Below are 23,297 nucleotides of genomic sequence, written 5' to 3'. Positions count from 1 at the left end.
CACCGGAGCGAGAGGAAACACATCCGAAGCCAACGGCAGAAAGAAAACAATCTAACAAAGGATTTGATGTCCATGCGCACTATCACCTAGAGGAGGAGTCGCTCGATATTGTGACTCCAAAACCTTTTTTTTTTTTTTTTTTAAGAAAAACAACTTGTAACACTCTGAGCCCAACACTAGATGGCAGACTTATGCAAAGCATGTGTATCTACAGCTACACATGCCATCGAACACTAGATTTGTTTACAACTACTAAAAATATAGCAAAGTTTGTTAACTTAACGTATTTCATAGATCAGTGCTGGCTTTTGACAGAAACTGCATCATGCTAAAACAATTAACCATGCCCTATTCAAAACATTTCCCACTCCCCTAAGTCTTCATGATGAGGTGCTCTGAAGAGATTGCACTGACAAACCAACATTTACTGATTAACATTCTAACATTTCCAGAAGGGACAACCAAGGGACAGAACCAGACAGCCAGTGACAAGCTGGGGAAACACAAACACTAGTGGCAAACTGACAGGCCAACAAAAAAATTACAGATGCTTTTCTTTTTAGCCACATCTCTGACCCCGTTCCCACACTCAATTACCCCACTCTTATTACACTCAGGAGCATAACGCCCATTATTTTTAAATACTTTTAACTACTAACTTCAGACTCATTAAAGGGCAACTATAAAGATGGCTCTACGACTGGGTTGCAAACTGCAAACGCATACACTTAAACATAAGCTCATGCATACAAAGACCATAAACGGAGACCCAGGCACGAGTAAAAACATGCGCATGTATACAAACACACACACAGTTCCCAGCAGACAGACATACACACACTCATACAAAGATGGAGAAACTGCTGAAAATAAAACAGTCCATGCTCTTTATCTGCAGGGCCTAGAATTAACGACTCTGCAGGGCCTGGAATTACCAGACCAGTACCACGTTCACAAACATCTATCCAACGGGAATCTGGGATAAAGTTTAAGGTAGACCCTGCTTCACTATTCTGATTTCTTATAGGGAAAAAAGGGTGTTCGATTGAGAAGCTCTGGAGTTTCATTATCTGTCATGCTGCACTGTTTAAAGCTGGAGCAGCATGTCAGATCAGTACTGTGACTATGTGAGTTTGAGCAATCACTGCCTTCCCATTAAAGCTTTTACACCCAAATGATTCACAAGAGCATTTGCTTTCATATAAAAGCTGTAATATGTCAAGCAAAGACAAAGAGTGTTAAAGAGTGAAGTGGTGGGTCTTCCTCCCAAGCTCCACCTATGGATAAGTCGCTACTGCAGAACATTCTGCAGCTGGCCATCATCCGCCTAAGTGAAGGAGTAATCAGGAATAGAAAAAAAAAAAAATCAGGCCTCACCTACAGACATCTTCTTTTCACAACAGTCACCTATCTCATCTCTCAACCCCACCAATCTCCAAAGAGAAGAAGAATAATGAGCTTCTTGATAACCAAAAGGGCTCATGAAAGGTGTAGAGGCAGTGTTGTCTCCAGTTCCTCTCACTTCAGCATCACTTTCAATGCCTGGAAGCAGACATCACTTTCCATATTGTGCTAGGGAAGTCCAGCAATAGCGAAAATAGATTCCACAGGCACCCATTGCTCTGTTGCACTCACACAACATGCATGTAACACTTGTTATATATGCATTCAGGTTAACGCAAGGGAGGGGTATACACATAAGTGGGATTTTACACAGGTGGGACAGTAGGCCTCAACCCCAGTGACAAAAATAGAAATATCTGGTCACACAGAGTTTCCTTAACCATGGTATGGTGCTACCATAGCTCAATGCTTTATACCCTCCAGTTGAAGTGCAGTTGCAGAACCTTGCACAGAGGTAGCACACGGAGCAAACTAATAATTTGTGATACCAGATATAGACACCTTTGTTGACCCAGAGCAAGAGAACATGTCTGTATAGCATGCAGAGGAAACACCTAGTCAAAGGCAAGTCCCTACCTTATTGTGGGTGGCCAGTGAACCAGACAGCAGGTTGTTGCCTTCCAAAATCTTAGTATCCAGTGTTTTTCAAGATCAGTTGTCTTTAGGACTCTCCACAATTGTCCACCGTTTTAAGTATTAGTGCCAATGAATTTCTTGATCAAACTTTGGCAGAGACATATTAAAACTGTGCAGTTCCATAGATTTTAAAGGGCTGGTTACTGATACAACCCTTGATTTTATTATGTATTCTTCTATTTATTTTCTCTTATATACCTCTATTTACTTGGCCCTTAGACGTTTTCTTGCAGATGCAGGCACGGTTGTAAGTTGACACCAAGGGAACACTTTCATTTTTAATCTTTTCACAGGGTTACACCAAGCATGTGCATTTTGGCTAGAATAACACAGCAATCTCCTGCAGTGAAGGCTAACCCCAACTTCCATGCCCGAGATGGACACATCAGTTACTTTCAGTCCCATTTATTGCACAACAACTATTTTAATTGGGTAGTGTCAGTTGTTGAAACGTTGGGATGTAGCTCTAAAATGTATGACGTAATTTCCCTAATGTGTTATAGCAGTTTCTTACTCCATTCTCCTCTAGCCTGTTCTCCCTATTTAATCATACTGGAAAAAAATGATAGCTCAAGAAAAGTAAGTTTCTTCCAAAACCAAGCTGAACTGTAGAAAGTTTACCTGAGGACAAAAAGGCAACACAGATTTTTCATATATAGATATATTTTTATTTCCATTGCGAATCTGGAAATAGATTCACTCAACCTGAACGGAGGAGGATACAGCCCACTGTAGTGATGGTTCAGCACGCTAATGTATGCAGTTTGCAAATGTATTTCTTTGTCAGTCCTTTCCCTAACACAAAGCTCATATGTCCACTCTGCTGTGAAGCAACAGAACAAAGTGCATGTTTGTAGAATTCCAAGTGCATCCATGATACCTTAAGCAGGATTTTGTCTGCCCATCAATCACTGCCTCAGCACACAGCGCCACGAGGCATACAAGCAATACCAGAAAAAGCATAAACAAATGGGTTTGAAACTTTAAAAGCAGCACTCTTTAAGGGCCCTCACTGCAAAGGCAACAAGTTCCTAAAGGCACTACAGTAACGTTACAATACAAATATCTGCTGCATTTTCCATTCCGGTTGAAATATGGATTAAAAACAAATCTCTGGAGATGTGGTAGCTCTGTCCCGAGGAAAATTCTCAATCCAAGTAATGATGGTGCTGAAATAGAGCAAAGAATTACATTTCACTTAACACATGACAAGTTAGAAGAGTTTAAGGCAAGCAGATCAATTCAAAAACATAATTAAATGAACTATATTTGCAAGCTTTCCAGAAACCCTTAATAAAACGGTAATATAATTCAATAGGTACAAGACATCCAAGTCTGGTACAGACAGAATGTGTGTCCATGTGCAATCTGGGAGATCACAGGACGGAGATCAATAGCAAAGCAATTTGACATACGAAAACAAAACAATTGTGTTGAACAAATACAATGTAAATAAAGGAGTCTTTACGTTTTTATTTCGATTGGCAATTGTCTCATGTAGATAAATAGGCCATTTGGGTTGACAGACAACTGGAATCAATTATCAACATGTTCCTCAAAGTAAACCATCTGAACAGAAACAAAGAATTTGTTGCTTCTACAGTGCTTTCCTTTAACGAGTTATAATTGAGGAGGTTCATAGTCAGTACTATCAAAACAAAATGAGTATTTTAATCCACATAGGATGGATAAAAGGCTATGCTTTTTGTTATTGCTATATGTCTGCTGAGGACTGTCGTGTAGCCTCAAAGAAACATTGGAATGCACAATATGGATTTTAAAATGAACATGACAGTAACATTCATTTCTCTGTCGCCCCAGAACCCCAACAGAGGAAAACACCCTTACCAACACTTGTCTGGATTACTCGTCAACAGGAATAATTTCTTCAGTGACAAAAAATTCTATGGTTTCTTCCTCCCAATCTTCCACGTTGCTGTCCAGCTCATCTGTGTCCACACCTGATATTGGGAAAAAACAATGAGCCACTGCAGCACAACCCAACATAAAAAACGGTAAAGTCTATTAACCATTCAGCTGAGAAGCCTTTTCTCGTTAGAAAGCACAGCTTTTATATACATATAAAACATTAAAAAAAAAAAGTTATGCAAATTGTTGATGCTTATAATAAACCTTCACATATTTTTCCTCAAATGACTGTCAGGTCACATTTTCACCCATCTTTCTAGCATACATAATTTACTCTTTGTGGAGTCTGAGTTGAAATTCGACCGAGAAGAATAAATAAACAAATTATGTGCACTTATTTTAAGTGGCATCGCCACAAGGTTGCAGTTCTGAACTAGATCTTTTTACAGCCGTCTGAAGCAAACAGAAAGATTGGAAAATGTTCTCCTTCCCAATAATTTTGTAATTGGCAAGCAATATTTCCCATATTTTTGGTTTTCTATAGGTTTGTATATATTATGTGAAAATAGGTGGAAATCCTGTTGGTGTACACAAAAAAACAATAAATGTGTGGGAAACGTTCTGAACCACACCGGAACAACAAATCCATCTACATTGCAAGCGTAAGTATGCTTGCCGGAACAACTGCCCTTTTCTCTGCCTTAACCACACGTGCTGAACAACGCACATGCATGGTTAACGCAGAGAGGATCAGGAGAGGGCACGGTCAGGTAAGTGGGGATGGGGGTAGTTTTTAGGGGTGGGGGATCGGGGTAGTTGGTCAGGTAAGTGGGGTTGGGGCAGGGTTGGTAGTTTTTAGGGGTGGGGTGGATTGAGGGCTTGGGCACGGGTTGGGGTAGTTTGGTTTTTAGGGGTGGGGGATAAGGGTAGTTTGGTCAGGTAAGTGGAGTTGGGGCAGGGTTGGGGGTAGTTTTTGAGGGGTGGGGTGGATTAAGGGCTTGTGGAGGGGGGCGGGGTAGTTTTGTTTTTAGGGGTGGGGAGGTTGGTTGTTTTTAGGGCGGGTGGGGATATCAGGTAGTTTGGTTGTTAGGGGCAGGAGTGGGAAAGTAGTTTTTAGGGGTGGGGTGAATTAAGGGCTTGGGTCGGGGAAGATTTTAGGGCAGTTTTGTTTTTAGGGGTGGAATGTGGGGATCGGGGTAGTTTTTTTTTTTTTAGAGGCAGGGTGGGTGGGATTGGGGTAGTTTTGTTTTAAGGGGTGGGTGGTCTGTTTTAAGGGCAGGAGGTGCTGTCGGAGAAGGTTTTAGGACTCAGGGTGGGTGGGTATCGGGGTAGTTTTTATTTTTAGAGGCAGGGTTTTTTTTTTTTTTTTTTTTTACGGGTGGGGTCGGGGTAGTTTTGATTTTAGGGGTGGGTCCGTTTTTAGGGTGGGTGGGTGGAGGATGTTGGCGTACTTTTGTTTTTAGGGGCGGGGGTCGGGGAGTTTTAATATTTGGGGTGGGGGTACTTTTGGGCCTTAGGGCAGGTGGGGGTGGCATGCTAGAACCACGCATGCCTTGACTAGGCATGCTTTTACAATGAAATATTATCGTAAAGGCATATGTAATAAAGGCATTCGTGGTAAAAACGCGGTCGTTCCGACAGCGCTGTCAGGCATGCCTGGTTCTCACATTAGTTGTTCCATCATACAATCAAAATGTGTGAAAATACGACAATGCAGCCATGGGTCATTTACGTAGATTAGCAAATATTTTTTAAAAATACACATCTTCCAGGTTTGAGGAAAATAGTAGCTAAAGGGAAAATGAACTTGTAAACAATCAACCGATTTCCGCACGAGGAAATCTACACATGCATATTTGCTTATTTAAATACAGTTCACAAATATTTTCCAGGAGTAGGATTCCCTGGTCTACTTCTATAAATTCTTGTGAATTCATGAAATACGGAAATCTGCGCTAAAGCAAAGACTCATACAATGCATGCACTTTTGTGACTGTTAAGAATTAGGCTCCTACTTACGTCTGGTGTTAAAAAAGACCACCTGTTTTCATTAAAATGCTATCTCTCTCTATCTATCCACCGGCTGGCTTTATTGTGAATGATCACAATCTGCTCTTTCACAAGGAGCATATCAGCACACAAAGTAGTTTTGTTCCGTGCTAAGAACTACTGTGGCAGATTACAAAATATGTTTGCCTTTTGCTAATGTATGTTGCAATGGGGAGGGCCCAGCAGCTACAACAATAACGTTCTACAAAAGCCATTTCAAAACAAGACACACATTGACAAAACCAAAAGACTAATGACCAATGTCAGAACTATCGGTGTTGCCAATACTTGTTTATATTCATGTTTCCCATAATACTGTTAAAACTGGTTACACTGACTTTCCATTATGAATATGTTTTGGGAATACTAACATTCATCAACACATTTTATTAAATGATGCTTCAAGGAAATGATATCTAAAATTTCACAGTAGTTTTTTTTTTATTTGCAAACATTTAATTTTTAAAGCTAAGAACCCTCAATCTTGCTTTCAAACTTCTGCAAATATTTACATTTTTTCTGAGAGCACTTTGGGAATATTATACATTGCCTAATCTTGAAACTTTACAAACTTGTGTACGCATTTTGTTTACTGAAACCATTCAGTAGCTCACATTTATTCAGTAAGCTCACAGTAATAATAAATTATTTGCATTAATGCACAATAAGCACGAGTTTGAACAGCATTAATACATGGACACAAATATTACCTCAACTGCAGCCAATTCCCTTTCCGGAGCTATAATGTAGTACTGTAAATTGGTATTCAAAGGGGCTGTGCTGCAGGGGGTTGGGCTAATCATACCAAAGACCAAATAAACCAGAAAAACGTGTTGTCCTTGACACCAGCAAATATGTCCTGGGTATCGGACTATAGGAATTCCACAGTCCTAATTTAGGGATATGATATTTAAAGCATACCTTTGCAAAAGATAAGGCTACTTTAACCTACACAGTAAGTAGTAAAGAATACTGCTTTATATGTCTCAGTTCTGTATTTTATGAACATGGACCTTGGTGCCTCCAAGGTGAATTCTACAGGCGATTAATCTTACAAGTACGATGTCAAACATGTCAAAAAAGTTTATTCTAACATAAACCTGCTGCAAATTTGGTATACAGAAGTGCAGGCCACAGTGGAAGCGTGACACTAAGATAGTAAAGTCATCTATGTGACTGGTGCAAATTGATACTCCAGCTCACGTGAAGGATCTTTGTCAGCTGTGCAGTTTCTGTGCATTTCTGTGGCTTTACCTCAACCAGCCAAATAGGGTTAGCTAATTATCGGTCACTTTTTTGGGGGGGGTTAGAGGACACTCACTGGATGTTTGCCTGTCAACATATGCAAGAAAATGTATGTCTACAAACAAGACAAGCACTGGTATAGTAAGTGGGTCTGGCCTATGATAGTATGCAATATTCTTTTTATTTTTACAAATGAGCAAAACAAAAATATTAAAAAACACAAAAAAATAATTGGTAAGGCAGCCAAAGTACTCAAGCTTTTGCTCCAAATAGGATTCCATCTGCACTTGTGATCAGGAAAAACAAAGTTGTTCACTTACGTCGCTTACTCACCTTAAAACATTCGAAGCATGAAGTGGACTGACCCAATGCCCCATGACATGGTGGGCAGAAGCAAAATGTAAATGACCGCTAAACAGATCGTTGGATGAAGTGGCTGAAAGTCTCCATGGATATGCATGTATTTTTAATACAGTAGCTTTCAAAATGGGGCTAGTGAAACAGTTGTCTCTGGCCAGACTTTTTGTTTTTTTCAGGATGTGCATGTGAGCAATTTGTTTTTTACCATGGTATATTTGCAGGGCACTATTGGTAAGTGGAGTTTGTGTTATCGCAAATCATACCTCTCAGATGCTTCTGATTACATAAGTTACACAAACATGTGGCGCTAGCAAGTTTTCCTGGATCAATGTCGCATGACTATAGCCCAAAGCCATTGCCATCGATTATTTGGACTACTTGCAAATTTTCCTCCCATCCCATAGTGTGTGCTTTATGTTACACATCAAGTGGCCAAGTGTAGGAAGTTGGCTCTGTATGTGCTATTTCAAAGTAAGGAATAGCATGCACAGAGTCCAAGGGTTCCCCTTAGAGGTAAAATAGTGGTAAAAAGAGATAATACTAATGCTCTATTTTGTGGTAGTGTGGTCGAGCAGTAGGCTTATCCAAGGAGTAGTGTTAAGCATTTGTTGTACATACACATAGACAATAAATGAGGTACACACACTCAGAGACAAATCCAGCCAATAGGTTTTGTTATAGAAAAATATCTTTTCTTAGTTTATTTTAAGAACCACAGGTTCAAATTTAACATGTAATATCTTGTTTGAAAGGTATTGCAGGTAAGTACATTAGGAACTTTGAATCATTTCAATTGCATGTATACTTTTCAAGTTATTCACAAATAGCTATTTCAAAAGTGGACACTTAGTGCAATTTTCACAGTTCCTGGGGGAGGTAAGTTTTTGTTAGTTTTACCAGGTAAGTAAGACACTTACAGGGTTCAGTTCTTGGTCCAAGGTAGCCCACCGTTGGGGGTTCAGAGCAACCCCAAAGTCACCACACCAGCAGCTCAGGGCCGGTCAGGTGCAGAGTTCAAAGTGGTGCCCAAAACGCATAGGCTATAATGGAGAGAAGGGGGTGCTCCGGTTCCGGTCTGCTTGCAGGTAAGTACCCGCGTCTTCGGAGGGCAGACCAGGGGGGTTTTGTAGGGCACCGGGGGGGACACAAGCCCACACAGAAATTTCACCCTCAGCAGCGCGGGGGCGGCCGGGTGCAGTGTAGAAACAAGCGTCGGGTTTTCAATGTTAGTCTATGAGAGATCAAGGGATCTCTTCAGCGCTGCAGGCAGGCAAGGGGGGGCTTCCTCGGGGAAACCTCCACTTGGGCAAGGGAGAGGGACTCCTGGGGGTCACTTCTGCAGTGAAAGTCCGGTCCTTCAGGTCCTGGGGGCTGCGGGTGCAGGGTCTTTTCCAGGCGTCGGGACTTAGGTTTCAGAGAGTCGCGGTCAGGGGAAGCCTCGGGATTCCCTCTGCAGGCGGCGCTGTGGGGGCTCAGGGGGGACAGGTTTTGGTACTCACAGTCGTAGAGTAGTCCGGGGGTCCTCCCTGAGGTGTTGGTTCTCCACCAGCCGAGTCGGGGTCGCCGGGTGCAGTGTTGCAAGTCTCACGCTTCTTGCGGGGAGTTGCAGGGTTCTTTAAAGCTGCTTCTTGAAACAAAGTTGCAGTCTTTTTGGAGCAGGTCCGCTGTCCTCTGGAGTTTCTTGTCGTCGTCGAAGCAGGGCAGTCCTCAGAGGATTCAGAAGTCGCTGGTCCCTTTGGAAGGCGTCGCTGGAGCAGAGTTCTTTGGAAGGCAGGAGACAGGCCGGTGAGTTTCTGGAGCCAAGGCAGTTGTTGTCTTCTGGTCTTCCTCTGCAGGGGTTTTCAGCTAGGCAGTCCTTCTTCTTGTTGTTGCAGGAATCTAATTTTCTAGGGTTCAGGGTAGCCCTTAAATACTAAATTTAAGGGCGTGTTTAGGTCTGGGGGGTTAGTAGCCAATGGCTACTAGCCCTGAGGGTGGGTACACCCTCTTTGTGCCTCCTCCCAAGGGGAGGGGGACACAATCCTAACCCTATTGGGGGAATCCTCCATCTGCAAGATGGAGGATTTCTAAAAGTTAGAGTCACCTCAGCTCAGGACACCTTAGGGGCTGTCCTGACTGGCCAGTGACTCCTCCTTGTTGCTTTCTTTGTTCCCTCCAGCCTTGCCGCCAAAAGTGGGGGCCGTGGCCGGAGGGGGCGGGCAACTCCACTAAGCTGGAGTGCCCTGCTGGGCTGTGACAAAGGGGTGAGCCTTTGAGGCTCACCGCCAGGTGTTACAGCTCCTGCTTGGGGGAGGTGTTAGCATCTCCACCCAGTGCAGGCTTTGTTACTGGCCTCAGAGTGACAAAGGCACTCTCCCCATGGGGCCAGCAACATGTCTCTAGTGTGGCAGGCTGCTGGAACTAGTCAGCCTACACAGACAGTCGGTTAAGTTTCAGGGGGCACCTCTAAGGTGCCCTCTGGGGTGTATTTTGCAATAAAATGTACACTGGCATCAGTGTGCATTTATTGTGCTGAGAAGTTTGATACCAAACTTCCCAATTTTCAGTGTAGCCATTATGGTGCTGTGGAGTTCGTGTTTGACAAACTCCCAGACCATATACTCTTATGGCTACCCTGCACTTACAATGTCTAAGGTTTTGTTTAGACACTGTAGGGGTACCATGCTCATGCACTGGTACCCTCACCTATGGTATAGTGCACCCTGCCTTAGGGCTGTAAGGCCTGCTAGAGGGGTGACTGACCTATACTTGCATAGGCAGTGAGAGGCTGGCATGGCACCCTGAGGGGAGTGCCATGTCGACTTACTCGTTTTGTTCTCACTAGCACACACAAGCTGGCAAGCAGTGTGTCTGTGCTGAGTGAGAGGTCTCCAGGGTGGCATAAGACATGCTGCAGCCCTTAGAGACCTTCCTTGGCATCAGGGCCCTTGGTACTAGAAGTACCAGTTACAAGGGACTTATCTGGATGCCAGGGTCTGCCAATTGTGGATACAAAAGTACAGGTTAGGGAAAGAACACTGGTGCTGGGGCCTGGTTAGCAGGCTTCAGCACACTTTCAATTGTAAACATAGCATCAGCAAAGGCAAAAAGTCAGGGGGCAACCATGCCAAGGAGGCATTTCCTTACACAACCCCCCCCCCCCCCCCAAACGAAAGAGGATGAGACTAACCTTTCCCAAGAGAGTCTTCATTTTCTAAGTGGAAGAACCTGGAAAGGCCATCTGCATTGGCATGGGCAGTCCCAGGTCTGTGTTCCACTATAAAGTCCATTCCCTGTAGGGAGATGGACCACCTCAACAGTTTAGGATTTTCACCTTTCATTTGCATCAGCCATTTGAGAGGTCTGTGGTCAGTTTGAACTAGGAAGTGAGTCCCAAAGAGGTATGGTCTCAGCCTCTTCAGGGACCAAACCACAGCAAAGGCCTCCCTCTCAATGGCACTCCAACGCTGCTCCCTGGGGAGTAACCTCCTGCTAATGAAAGCAACAGGCTGGTCAAGGCCATCATCATTTGTTTGGGACAAAACTGCCCCTATCCCATGCTCAGAGGCATCTGTCTGCACAATGAACTGCTTAGAATAATCTGGAGCTTTTAGAACTGGTGCTGAGCACATTGCTTGTTTCAGGGTGTCAAAGGCCTGTTGGCATTCCACAGTCCAGTTCACTTTCTTGGGCATTTTCTTGGAGGTGAGTTCAGTGAGGGCTGTCACAATGGATCCATATCCCTTCACAAACCTCCTGTAATACCCAGTCAAGCCAAGGAATGCCCTGACTTGAGTCTGGGTTTTTGGAGCTACCCAGTCCAGAATAGTCTGGATCTTGGGTTGGAGTGGCTGAACTTGGCCTCCACCTACAAGGTGTCCCAAGTAAACCACAGTTCCCTGCCCTATCTGGCACTTGGATGCCTTGATAGAGAGGCCTGCAGATTGCAGAGCCTTCAAAACCTTCTTCAGGTGGACCAGGTGATCCTGCCAGGTGGAGCTAAAGACAGCAATATCATCAAGATAAGCTGTGCTAAAGGACTCCAAACCAGCAAGGACTTGATTCACCAACCTTTGGAAGGTGGCAGGGGCATTCTTTAAACCAAAGGGCATAACAGTAAACTGATAATGCCCATCAGGTGTGGAGAATGCTGTTTTCTCTTTTGCTCCAGGTGCCATTTTTATTTGCCAGTCCCTGCTGTCAAGTCAAAGGTACTTAAGAATTTGGCAGCACCTAATTTGTCTATGAGCTCATCAGCTCTAGGAATTGGATGAGCATCTGTCTTGGTGACAGAGTTGAGCCCTCTGTAGTCCACACAAAACCTCATCTCTTTCTTTCCATCTTTGGTGTGAGGTTTGGGGACTAAGACCACTGGGCTAGCCCAGGGGCTGTCAGAGCGCTTAATTACTCCCAATTCCAGCATCTTGTGGACTTCCACCTTGATGCTTTCCTTAACATGGTCAGACTGTCTAAAAATTTTGTTCTTGACAGGCATGCTGTCTCCTGTGTCCACATCATGGGTACACAGGTGTGTCTGACCAGGGGTTAAGGAGAAGAGTTCAGGAAACTGTTGTAGGACTCTCCTACAATCAGCTTGCTGTTGGCCAGAGAGGGTGTCTGAGTAGATCACTCCATCTACTGAGCCATCTTTTGGGTCTGATGACAGAAGATCAGGGAGAGGTTCACTCTCTGCCTCCTGGTCCTCATCTGTTACCATCAATAGATTCACATCAGCCCTGTCATAGAAGAGCTTAAGGCGGTTCACATGGATCACCCTCTTGGGGCTCCTGCTTGTGCCCAGGTCCACCAGGTAGGTGACCTGACTCTTCCTTTCTAGCACTGGGTAAGGGCCACTCCATTTGTCCTGGAGTGCCCTGGGAGCCACAGGCTCCAGAACCCAGACTTTCTGCCCTGGTTGGAACTCAACCAGTGCAGCCTTTTGGTCATACCAAAACTTCTGGAGCTGTTGGCTGGCCTCAAGGTTTTTGGTTGCCTTTTCCATGTACTCTGCCATTCTAGAGCGAAGGCCAAGTACATAGTCCACTATGTCTTGTTTAGGCTCATGAAGAGGTCTCTCCCAGCCTTCTTTAACAAGAGCAAGTGGTCCCCTTACAGGGTGGCCAAACAGAAGTTCAAAGGGTGAGAATCCTACTCCCTTCTGTGGCACCTCTCTGTAAGCAAAAATCAGACATGGCAAGAGGACATCCCATCTCCTTTTGAGTTTTTCTGGGAGCCCCATGATCATGCCTTTTAATGTCTTGTTGAATCTCTCAACTAAGCCATTAGTTTGTGGATGGTATGGTGTAGTGAATTTGTAAGTCACTCCACACTCATTCCACATGTGTTTTAGGTATGCTGACATGAAGTTGGTGTAGGAAGTTGGCTCTGTATGTGCTATTTCAAAGTAAGGAATAGCATGCACAGAGTCCAAGGGTTCCCCTTAGAGGTAAAATAGTGGTAAAAAGAGATAATACTAATGCTCTATTTTGTGGTAGTGTGGTCGAGCAGTAGGCTTATCCAAGGAGTAGTGTTAAGCATTTGTTGTACATACACCTAGGCAATAAATGAGGTACACACACTCAGAGACAAATCCAGCCAATAGGTTTTGTATAGAAAAATATCTTTTCTTAGTTTATTTTTAAGAACCACAGGTTCAAATTTACCATGTAATATCTTGTTTGAAAGGTATTGCAGGTAAGTACATTAGGAACTTTAAATCATAAAAATTGCATGTATACTTTTCAAGTTATTGACAAATAGCTGTTTTAAAAGTGGACACTTAGTGCAATTTTCACAGTTCCTGGGGGAGGTAAGTTTTTGTTAGTTTTACCAGGTAAGTAAGACACTTACAGGGTTCAGTTCTTGGTCCAAGGTAGCCCACCGTTGGGGGTTCAGAGCAACCCCAAAGTCACCACACCAGCAGCTCAGGGCCGGTCAGGTGCAGAGTCCAAAGTGGTGCCCAAAACGCATAGGCTAGAATGGAGAGAAGGGGGTGCCCCGGTTCCGGTCTGCTTGCAGGTAAGTACCCGCGTCTTCGGAGGGCAGACCAGGGGGGTTTTGTAGGGCACCGGGGGGGACACAAGCCCACACAGAAATTTCACCCTCAGCAGCGCGGGGGCGGCCGGGTGCAGTGTAGAAACAAGCGTCGGGTTCGCAATGTTAGTCTATGAGAGATCTCGGGATCTCTTCAGCGCTGCAGGCAGGCAAGGGGGGGATTCCTCGGGGAAACCTCCACTTGGGCAAGGGAGAGGGACTCCTGGGGGTCACTTCTCCAGTGAAAGTCCGGTCCTTCAGGTCCTGGGGGCTGCGGGTGCAGGGTCTCTCCCAGGCGTCGGGATTTAGGATTCAAAGAGTCGCGGTCAGGGGAAGCCTCGGGATTCCCTCTGCAGGCGGCGCTGTGGGGGCTCAGGGGGGACAGGTTTTGGTACTCACAGTATCAGAGTAGTCCTGGGGTCCCTCCTGAGGTGTTGGATCTCCACCAGCCGAGTCGGGGTCGCCGGGTGCAGTGTTGCAAGTCTCACGCTTCTTGCGGGGAGCTTGCAGGGTTCTTTCAAGGCTGCTGGAAACAAAGTTGCAGCCTTTCTTGGAGCAGGTCCGCTGTCCTCGGGAGTTTCTTGTCTTTTCGAAGCAGGGGCAGTCCTCAGAGGATGTCGAGGTCGCTGGTCCCTTTGGAAGGCGTCGCTGGATCAGGATCTTTGGAAGGCAGGAGACAGGCCGGTGAGTTTCTGGAGCCAAGGCAGTTGTCGTCTTCTGGTCTTCCGCTGCAGGGGTTTTCAGCTAGGCAGTCCTTCTTCTTGTAGTTGCAGGAATCTAATTTTCTAGGGTTCAGGGTAGCCCTTAAATACTAAATTTAAGGGCGTGTTTAGGTCTGGGGGGTTAGTAGCCAATGGCTACTAGCCCTGAGGGTGGGTACACCCTCTTTGTGCCTCCTCCCAAGGGGAGGGGGTCACAATCCTAACCCTATTGGGGGAATCCTCCATCTGCAAGATGGAGGATTTCTAAAAGTCAGAGTCACCTCAGCTCAGGACACCTTAGGGGCTGTCCTGACTGGCCAGTGACTCCTCCTTGTTATTCTCATTATTTACTCCGGCCTTGCCGCCAAAAGTGGGGGCCGGGCCGGAGGGGGCGGGCAACTCCACTAGCTGGAGTGTCCTGCGGTGCTGTGACAAAGGGGTGAGCCTTTGAGGCTCACCACCAGGTGTTACAGCTCCTGCCTGGGGGAGGTGTTAGCATCTCCACCCAGTGCAGGCTTTGTTACAGGCCTCAGAGTGACAAAGGCACTCTCCCCATGGGGCCAGCAACATGTCTCTAGTTTGGCAGGCTGCTGGAACTAGTCAGCCTACACAGATAGTCGGTTAAGTTTCAGGGGGCACCTCTAAGGTGCCCTCTGGGGTGTATTTTGCAATAAAATGTACACTGGCATCAGTGTGCATTTATTGTGCTGAGAAGTTTGATACCAAACTTCCCAGTTTTCAGTGTAGCCATTATGGTGCTGTGGAGTTCGTGTTTGACAGACTCCCAGACCATATACTCTTATGGCTACCCTGCACTTACAATGTCTAAGGTTTTGTTTAGACACTGTAGGGGTACCATGCTCATGCACTGGTACCCTCACCTATGGTATAGTGCACCCTGCCTTAGGGCTGTAAGGCCTGCTAGAGGGGTGTCTTACCTATACTGCATAGGCAGTGAGAGGCTGGCATGGCACCCTGAGGGGAGTGCCATGTCGACTTACTCGTTTTGTCCTCACTAGCACACACAAGCTGGCAAGCAGTGTGTCTGTGCTGAGGGAGAGGTCTCCAGGGTGGCATAAGACATGCTGCAGCCCTTAGAGACCTTCCTTGGCATCAGGGCCCTTGGTACTAGAAGTACCAGTTACAAGGGACTTATCTGGATGCCAGGGTCTGCCAATTGTGGATACAAAAGTACAGGTTAGGGAAAGAACACTGGTGCTGGGGCCTGGTTAGCAGGCCTCAGCACACTGTCAATTGTAAACATAGCATCAGCAAAGGCAAAAAGTCAGGGGGCAACCATGCCAAGGAGGCATTTCCTTACAGTTGGTACCTCTGTCAGACACCACCTCCTTAGGGAAACCCACTCTGGTAAAGATACCAATGAGGGCCTTGGCTACTGCAGGGGCAGTAGTCGACCTAAGGGGAATAGCTTCAGGATACCTAGTAGCATGATCCACTACTACTAGGATGTACATATTTCCTGAGGCTGTGGGAGGTTCCAGTGGACCAACTATGTCCACACCCACTCTTTCAAAGGGGACCCCCACCACTGGAAGTGGAATGAGGGGGGCCTTTGGGTGCCCACCTGTCTTACCAATGGATTGACAGGTGGGGCAGGAGAGGCAAAACTCCTTAACCTTCTGGGACATATTGGGCCAGTAGAAGTGGTTGACTAACCTCTCCCACGTCTTGGTTTGTCCCAAATGCCCAGCAAGGGGAATATCATGGGCTAAGGTCAGAATAAACTCTCTGAACGACTGAGGCACTACCACTCTCCTAGTGGCACCAGGTTTGGGGTCTCTGGCCTCAGTGTACAGGAGTCCATCTTCCCAATAGACCCTATGTGTTCCATTTTTCTTGCCCTTGGACTCTTCAGCAGCTTGTTGCCTAAGGCCTTCAAGAGAGGGACAGGTTTCTTGTCCCTTACACAGCTCCTCCCTTGAGGGTCCCCCTGGGCCTAAGAGCTCAACCTGATAAGGTTCAAGCTCCAAAGGCTCAGTTCCCTCAGAGGGCAGAATTTCTTCCTGAGAAGAGAGGTTCTCTTTTTCTGACTGTGTTGCAGTTGGTTTCCCAACTGACTTTCCTTTTCTCTTGGTAGGCTGGGCCATTTTGCCAGACTCCAGCTCTACTTTTTCACCCTGTGCCTTGCATTGTGCTCTTGTTTTTACACACACCAGTTCAGGGATACCCAGCATGGCTGCATGGGTTTTTAATTCTACCTCAGCCCATGCTGAGGACTCCAGGTCATTTCCAAGCAGACAGTCTACTGGGATGTTTGAGGAGACCACCACCTGTTTCAGGCCATTGACCCCTCCCCATTCTAAAGTTACCATTGCCATGGGATGTGCTTTAGTCTGATTGTCAGCGTTGGTGACTGTATAGGTTTTTCCAGTCAGGTATTGGCCAGGGGAAACCAGTTTCTCTGTCACCATGGTGACACTGGCACCTGTACCCCTCAGGCCCTCTACACTTGTCCCATTAATAAAGAGCTGCTGCCTGTATTTTTGCATGTTAGGCGGCCAGGCAGCTAGTGTGGCTAAATCCACCCCACCCTCAGAGACTAGAGTAGCTTCAGTGTGGACCCTGATTTGCTCTGGGCACACTGTTGATCCCACTTGGAGACTAGCCATTCCAGTGTTACCTGGATTGGAGTTTGGAGTGGAACTTTTCTTAGGACAGGCCTTGTCTCCAGTTTGGTGTCCAGACTGACTACAGTTTCGACACCAGGCCTTTTTGGGATCAAAGTTTTTACCCTTGTACCCAGGATTGTTTTGTGAAGAGGCTCTGGGCCCACCCTCCTGTGCAGGTTTTTGGGGGCCTGTAGAAGACTCTTTACTATTTTTATGTTTGGCTGTCTCACCACCTTTCCCCTGGGGAGGTTTTGTGACCCCTTTCTTTTGGTCACCCCCTGTGGAAGTTTTGGACACCCTAGTCTTGACCCAATGGTCCGCCTTCTTTCCCAATTCTTGGGGAGAAATTGGTCCTAGGTCTACCAGATGCTGATGCAGTTTATCATTGAAATAATTACTTAACAGGTGTTCTTTCACAAATAAATTGTACAGCCCATCATAATTACTTACACCACTGCCTTGAATCCAACCATCTAGTGTTTTTACTGAGTAGTCTACAAAGTCAACCCAGGTCTGGCTCGAGGATTTTTGAGCCCCCCTGAATCTAATCCTATACTCCTCAGTGGAGAATCCAAAGCCCTCAATCAGGGTACCCTTCATGAGGTCATAAGATTCTGCATCTTTTCCAGAGAGTGTGAGGAGTCTATCCCTACACTTTCCTGTGAACATTTCCCAAAGGAGAGCACCCCAGTGAGATCTGTTCACTTTTCTGGTTACACAAGCCCTCTCAAAAGCTGTGAACCATTTGGTGATGTCATCACCATCTTCATATTTAGTTACAATCCCTTTAGGGATTTTCAACATGTCAGGAGAATCTCTGACCCTATTTATGTTGCTGCCACCATTGATGGGTCCTAGGCCCATCTCTTGTCTTTCCCTCTCTATGGCTAGGATCTGTCTTTCCAAAGCCAATCTTTTGGCCATCCTGGCTAACTGGATGTCCTCTTCACTGGGGTTATCCTCAGTGATTTCAGAGTTGTTGGTCCCTCCTGTGAGGGAACCAGCATCTCTTACTATTATTTGTGGAGTCAGGGCTTGAGTAGCCCTGCTCTCCCTAAGTAGGACTGGAGGGGGGGAATTTCCCTCCAAGTCACTATCTTCATCCTCTGAGTTGCCATCCTCAGAGGGGTTGGCCTTTTCAAACTCTGCCAAAAGCTCCTGGAGCTGTACTTTGGTAGGTTTGGGGCCCATTGCTATTTTCTTTAGTTTACAGAGTGACCTTAGCTCTCTCATCTGTAGATGGAGGTAAGGTGTGGTGTCGAGTTCCACCACAGCCACATCTGTGCTAGACATTTTGCTTCTAAAAGTTGGAATACTTTTTAAGAATCTAAAACTGGTTCTAGAATCTAATTCAAACTTTTAAACTCTAAAAGAAATGCTAAACAGGATCTAACACAAGGCCCTAGCAGGTCTTTTAAGAATTTAGAAAACTTTTCAAATTGCAAAAATCAATTTCTAATGACAATTTTGGAATTTGTCGTGTGATCAGGTATTGGCTGAGTAGTCCAGCAAATGCAAAGTCTTGTACCCCACCGCTGATCCACCAATGTAGGAAGTTGGCTCTGTATGTGCTATTTCAAAGTAAGGAATAGCATGCACAGAGTCCAAGGGTTCCCCTTAGAGGTAAAATAGTGGTAAAAAGAGATAATACTAATGCTCTATTTTGTGGTAGTGTGGTCGAGCAGTAGGCTTATCCAAGGAGTAGTGTTAAGCATTTGTTGTACATACACATAGACAATAAATGAGGTACACACACTCAGAGACAAATCCAGCCAATAGGTTTTGTTATAGAAAAATATATTTTCTTAGTTTATTTTAAGAACCACAGGTTCAAATTTAACATGTAATATCTTGTTTGAAAGGTATTGCAGGTAAGTACATTAGGAACTTTGAATCATTTCAATTGCATGTATACTTTTCAAGTTATTCACAAATAGCTATTTCAAAAGTGGACACAGTGCAATTTTCACAGTTCCTGGGGGAGGTAAGTTTTTGTTAGTTTTACCAGGTAAGTAAGACACTTACAGGGTTCAGTTCTTGGTCCAAGGTAGCCCACCGTTGGGGGTTCAGAGCAACCCCAAAGTCACCACACCAGCAGCTCAGGGCCGGTCAGGTGCAGAGTTCAAAGTGGTGCCCAAAACGCATAGGCTATAATGGAGAGAAGGGGGTGCTCCGGTTCCGGTCTGCTTGCAGGTAAGTACCCGCGTCTTCGGAGGGCAGACCAGGGGGGTTTTGTAGGGCACCGGGGGGGACACAAGCCCACACAGAAATTTCACCCTCAGCAGCGCGGGGGCGGCCGGGTGCAGTGTAGAAACAAGCGTCGGGTTTTCAATGTTAGTCTATGAGAGATCAAGGGATCTCTTCAGCGCTGCAGGCAGGCAAGGGGGGGCTTCCTCGGGGAAACCTCCACTTGGGCAAGGGAGAGGGACTCCTGGGGGTCACTTCTGCAGTGAAAGTCCGGTCCTTCAGGTCCTGGGGGCTGCGGGTGCAGGGTCTTTTCCAGGCGTCGGGACTTAGGTTTCAGAGAGTCGCGGTCAGGGGAAGCCTCGGGATTCCCTCTGCAGGCGGCGCTGTGGGGGCTCAGGGGGGACAGGTTTTGGTACTCACAGTCGTAGAGTAGTCCGGGGGTCCTCCCTGAGGTGTTGGTTCTCCACCAGCCGAGTCGGGGTCGCCGGGTGCAGTGTTGCAAGTCTCACGCTTCTTGCGGGGAGTTGCAGGGTTCTTTAAAGCTGCTTCTTGAAACAAAGTTGCAGTCTTTTTGGAGCAGGTCCGCTGTCCTCTGGAGTTTCTTGTCGTCGTCGAAGCAGGGCAGTCCTCAGAGGATTCAGAAGTCGCTGGTCCCTTTGGAAGGCGTCGCTGGAGCAGAGTTCTTTGGAAGGCAGGAGACAGGCCGGTGAGTTTCTGGAGCCAAGGCAGTTGTTGTCTTCTGGTCTTCCTCTGCAGGGGTTTTCAGCTAGGCAGTCCTTCTTCTTGTTGTTGCAGAAATCTAATTTTCTAGGGTTCAGGGTAGCCCTTAAATACTAAATTTAAGGGCGTGTTTAGGTCTGGGGGGTTAGTAGCCAATGGCTACTAGCCCTAAGGGTGGGTACACCCTCTTTGTGCCTCCTCCCAAGGGGAGGGGGACACAATCCTAACCCTATTGGGGGAATCCTCCATCTGCAAGATGGAGGATTTCTAAAAGTTAGAGTCACCTCAGCTCAGGACACCTTAGGGGCTGTCCTGACTGGCCAGTGACTCCTCCTTGTTGCTTTCTTTGTTCCCTCCAGCCTTGCCGCCAAAAGTGGGGGCCGTGGCCGGAGGGGGCGGGCAACTCCACTAAGCTGGAGTGCCCTGCTGGGCTGTGACAAAGGGGTGAGCCTTTGAGGCTCACCGCCAGGTGTTACAGCTCCTGCTTGGGGGAGGTGTTAGCATCTCCACCCAGTGCAGGCTTTGTTACTGGCCTCAGAGTGACAAAGGCACTCTCCCCATGGGGCCAGCAACATGTCTCTAGTGTGGCAGGCTGCTGGAACTAGTCAGCCTACACAGACAGTCGGTTAAGTTTCAGGGGGCACCTCTAAGGTGCCCTCTGGGGTGTATTTTGCAATAAAATGTACACTGGCATCAGTGTGCATTTATTGTGCTGAGAAGTTTGATACCAAACTTCCCAATTTTCAGTGTAGCCATTATGGTGCTGTGGAGTTCGTGTTTGACAAACTCCCAGACCATATACTCTTATGGCTACCCTGCACTTACAATGTCTAAGGTTTTGTTTAGACACTGTAGGGGTACCATGCTCATGCACTGGTACCCTCACCTATGGTATAGTGCACCCTGCCTTAGGGCTGTAAGGCCTGCTAGAGGGGTGACTGACCTATACTTGCATAGGCAGTGAGAGGCTGGCATGGCACCCTGAGGGGAGTGCCATGTCGACTTACTCGTTTTGTTCTCACTAGCACACACAAGCTGGCAAGCAGTGTGTCTGTGCTGAGTGAGAGGTCTCCAGGGTGGCATAAGACATGCTGCAGCCCTTAGAGACCTTCCTTGGCATCAGGGCCCTTGGTACTAGAAGTACCAGTTACAAGGGACTTATCTGGATGCCAGGGTCTGCCAATTGTGGATACAAAAGTACAGGTTAGGGAAAGAACACTGGTGCTGGGGCCTGGTTAGCAGGCTTCAGCACACTTTCAATTGTAAACATAGCATCAGCAAAGGCAAAAAGTCAGGGGGCAACCATGCCAAGGAGGCATTTCCTTACACAACCCCCCCCCCCCCCAAACGAAAGAGGATGAGACTAACCTTTCCCAAGAGAGTCTTCATTTTCTAAGTGGAAGAACCTGGAAAGGCCATCTGCATTGGCATGGGCAGTCCCAGGTCTGTGTTCCACTATAAAGTCCATTCCCTGTAGGGAGATGGACCACCTCAACAGTTTAGGATTTTCACCTTTCATTTGCATCAGCCATTTGAGAGGTCTGTGGTCAGTTTGAACTAGGAAGTGAGTCCCAAAGAGGTATGGTCTCAGCCTCTTCAGGGACCAAACCACAGCAAAGGCCTCCCTCTCAATGGCACTCCAACGCTGCTCCCTGGGGAGTAACCTCCTGCTAATGAAAGCAACAGGCTGGTCAAGGCCATCATCATTTGTTTGGGACAAAACTGCCCCTATCCCATGCTCAGAGGCATCTGTCTGCACAATGAACTGCTTAGAATAATCTGGAGCTTTTAGAACTGGTGCTGAGCACATTGCTTGTTTCAGGGTGTCAAAGGCCTGTTGGCATTCCACAGTCCAGTTCACTTTCTTGGGCATTTTCTTGGAGGTGAGTTCAGTGAGGGCTGTCACAATGGATCCATATCCCTTCACAAACCTCCTGTAATACCCAGTCAAGCCAAGGAATGCCCTGACTTGAGTCTGGGTTTTTGGAGCTACCCAGTCCAGAATAGTCTGGATCTTGGGTTGGAGTGGCTGAACTTGGCCTCCACCTACAAGGTGTCCCAAGTAAACCACAGTTCCCTGCCCTATCTGGCACTTGGATGCCTTGATAGAGAGGCCTGCAGATTGCAGAGCCTTCAAAACCTTCTTCAGGTGGACCAGGTGATCCTGCCAGGTGGAGCTAAAGACAGCAATATCATCAAGATAAGCTGTGCTAAAGGACTCCAAACCAGCAAGGACTTGATTCACCAACCTTTGGAAGGTGGCAGGGGCATTCTTTAAACCAAAGGGCATAACAGTAAACTGATAATGCCCATCAGGTGTGGAGAATGCTGTTTTCTCTTTTGCTCCAGGTGCCATTTTTATTTGCCAGTCCCTGCTGTCAAGTCAAAGGTACTTAAGAATTTGGCAGCACCTAATTTGTCTATGAGCTCATCAGCTCTAGGAATTGGATGAGCATCTGTCTTGGTGACAGAGTTGAGCCCTCTGTAGTCCACACAAAACCTCATCTCTTTCTTTCCATCTTTGGTGTGAGGTTTGGGGACTAAGACCACTGGGCTAGCCCAGGGGCTGTCAGAGCGCTTAATTACTCCCAATTCCAGCATCTTGTGGACTTCCACCTTGATGCTTTCCTTAACATGGTCAGACTGTCTAAAAATTTTGTTCTTGACAGGCATGCTGTCTCCTGTGTCCACATCATGGGTACACAGGTGTGTCTGACCAGGGGTTAAGGAGAAGAGTTCAGGAAACTGTTGTAGGACTCTCCTACAATCAGCTTGCTGTTGGCCAGAGAGGGTGTCTGAGTAGATCACTCCATCTACTGAGCCATCTTTTGGGTCTGATGACAGAAGATCAGGGAGAGGTTCACTCTCTGCCTCCTGGTCCTCATCTGTTACCATCAATAGATTCACATCAGCCCTGTCATAGAAGAGCTTAAGGCGGTTCACATGGATCACCCTCTTGGGGCTCCTGCTTGTGCCCAGGTCCACCAGGTAGGTGACCTGACTCTTCCTTTCTAGCACTGGGTAAGGGCCACTCCATTTGTCCTGGAGTGCCCTGGGAGCCACAGGCTCCAGAACCCAGACTTTCTGCCCTGGTTGGAACTCAACCAGTGCAGCCTTTTGGTCATACCAAAACTTCTGGAGCTGTTGGCTGGCCTCAAGGTTTTTGGTTGCCTTTTCCATGTACTCTGCCATTCTAGAGCGAAGGCCAAGTACATAGTCCACTATGTCTTGTTTAGGCTCATGAAGAGGTCTCTCCCAGCCTTCTTTAACAAGAGCAAGTGGTCCCCTTACAGGGTGGCCAAACAGAAGTTCAAAGGGTGAGAATCCTACTCCCTTCTGTGGCACCTCTCTGTAAGCAAAAATCAGACATGGCAAGAGGACATCCCATCTCCTTTTGAGTTTTTCTGGGAGCCCCATGATCATGCCTTTTAATGTCTTGTTGAATCTCTCAACTAAGCCATTAGTTTGTGGATGGTATGGTGTA

The 23,297-nt window shown here is 46.5% G+C and overlaps 1 protein-coding gene across 1 annotated transcript in view; it reads right to left on the bottom strand.

Moving 5' to 3' along the window:
- Positions 1–2,685: 2,685 nt before the first annotated feature.
- The window catches only part of EIF3B (eukaryotic translation initiation factor 3 subunit B), a 196,498-nt gene continuing 175,886 nt past the window's right edge, over positions 2,686–23,297 (bottom strand). Inside the window, exons 18-19 of the mRNA XM_069209942.1 lie at positions 3,889–4,001; positions 2,686–3,209 (exon numbers count right to left, since the gene is read on the bottom strand). Of these exons, the coding sequence (XP_069066043.1) occupies positions 3,904–4,001 (98 nt within the window). The 3' untranslated portion in view covers positions 2,686–3,209; positions 3,889–3,903. The remainder of the gene's footprint in view (positions 3,210–3,888; positions 4,002–23,297) is intronic.

Source organism: Pleurodeles waltl, chromosome 10, assembly GCF_031143425.1.
Source record: "Pleurodeles waltl isolate 20211129_DDA chromosome 10, aPleWal1.hap1.20221129, whole genome shotgun sequence".
Taxonomy (NCBI): Eukaryota; Metazoa; Chordata; class Amphibia; order Caudata; family Salamandridae; genus Pleurodeles; species Pleurodeles waltl.
This window is presented reverse-complemented; position numbering and strand designations above follow the sequence as displayed.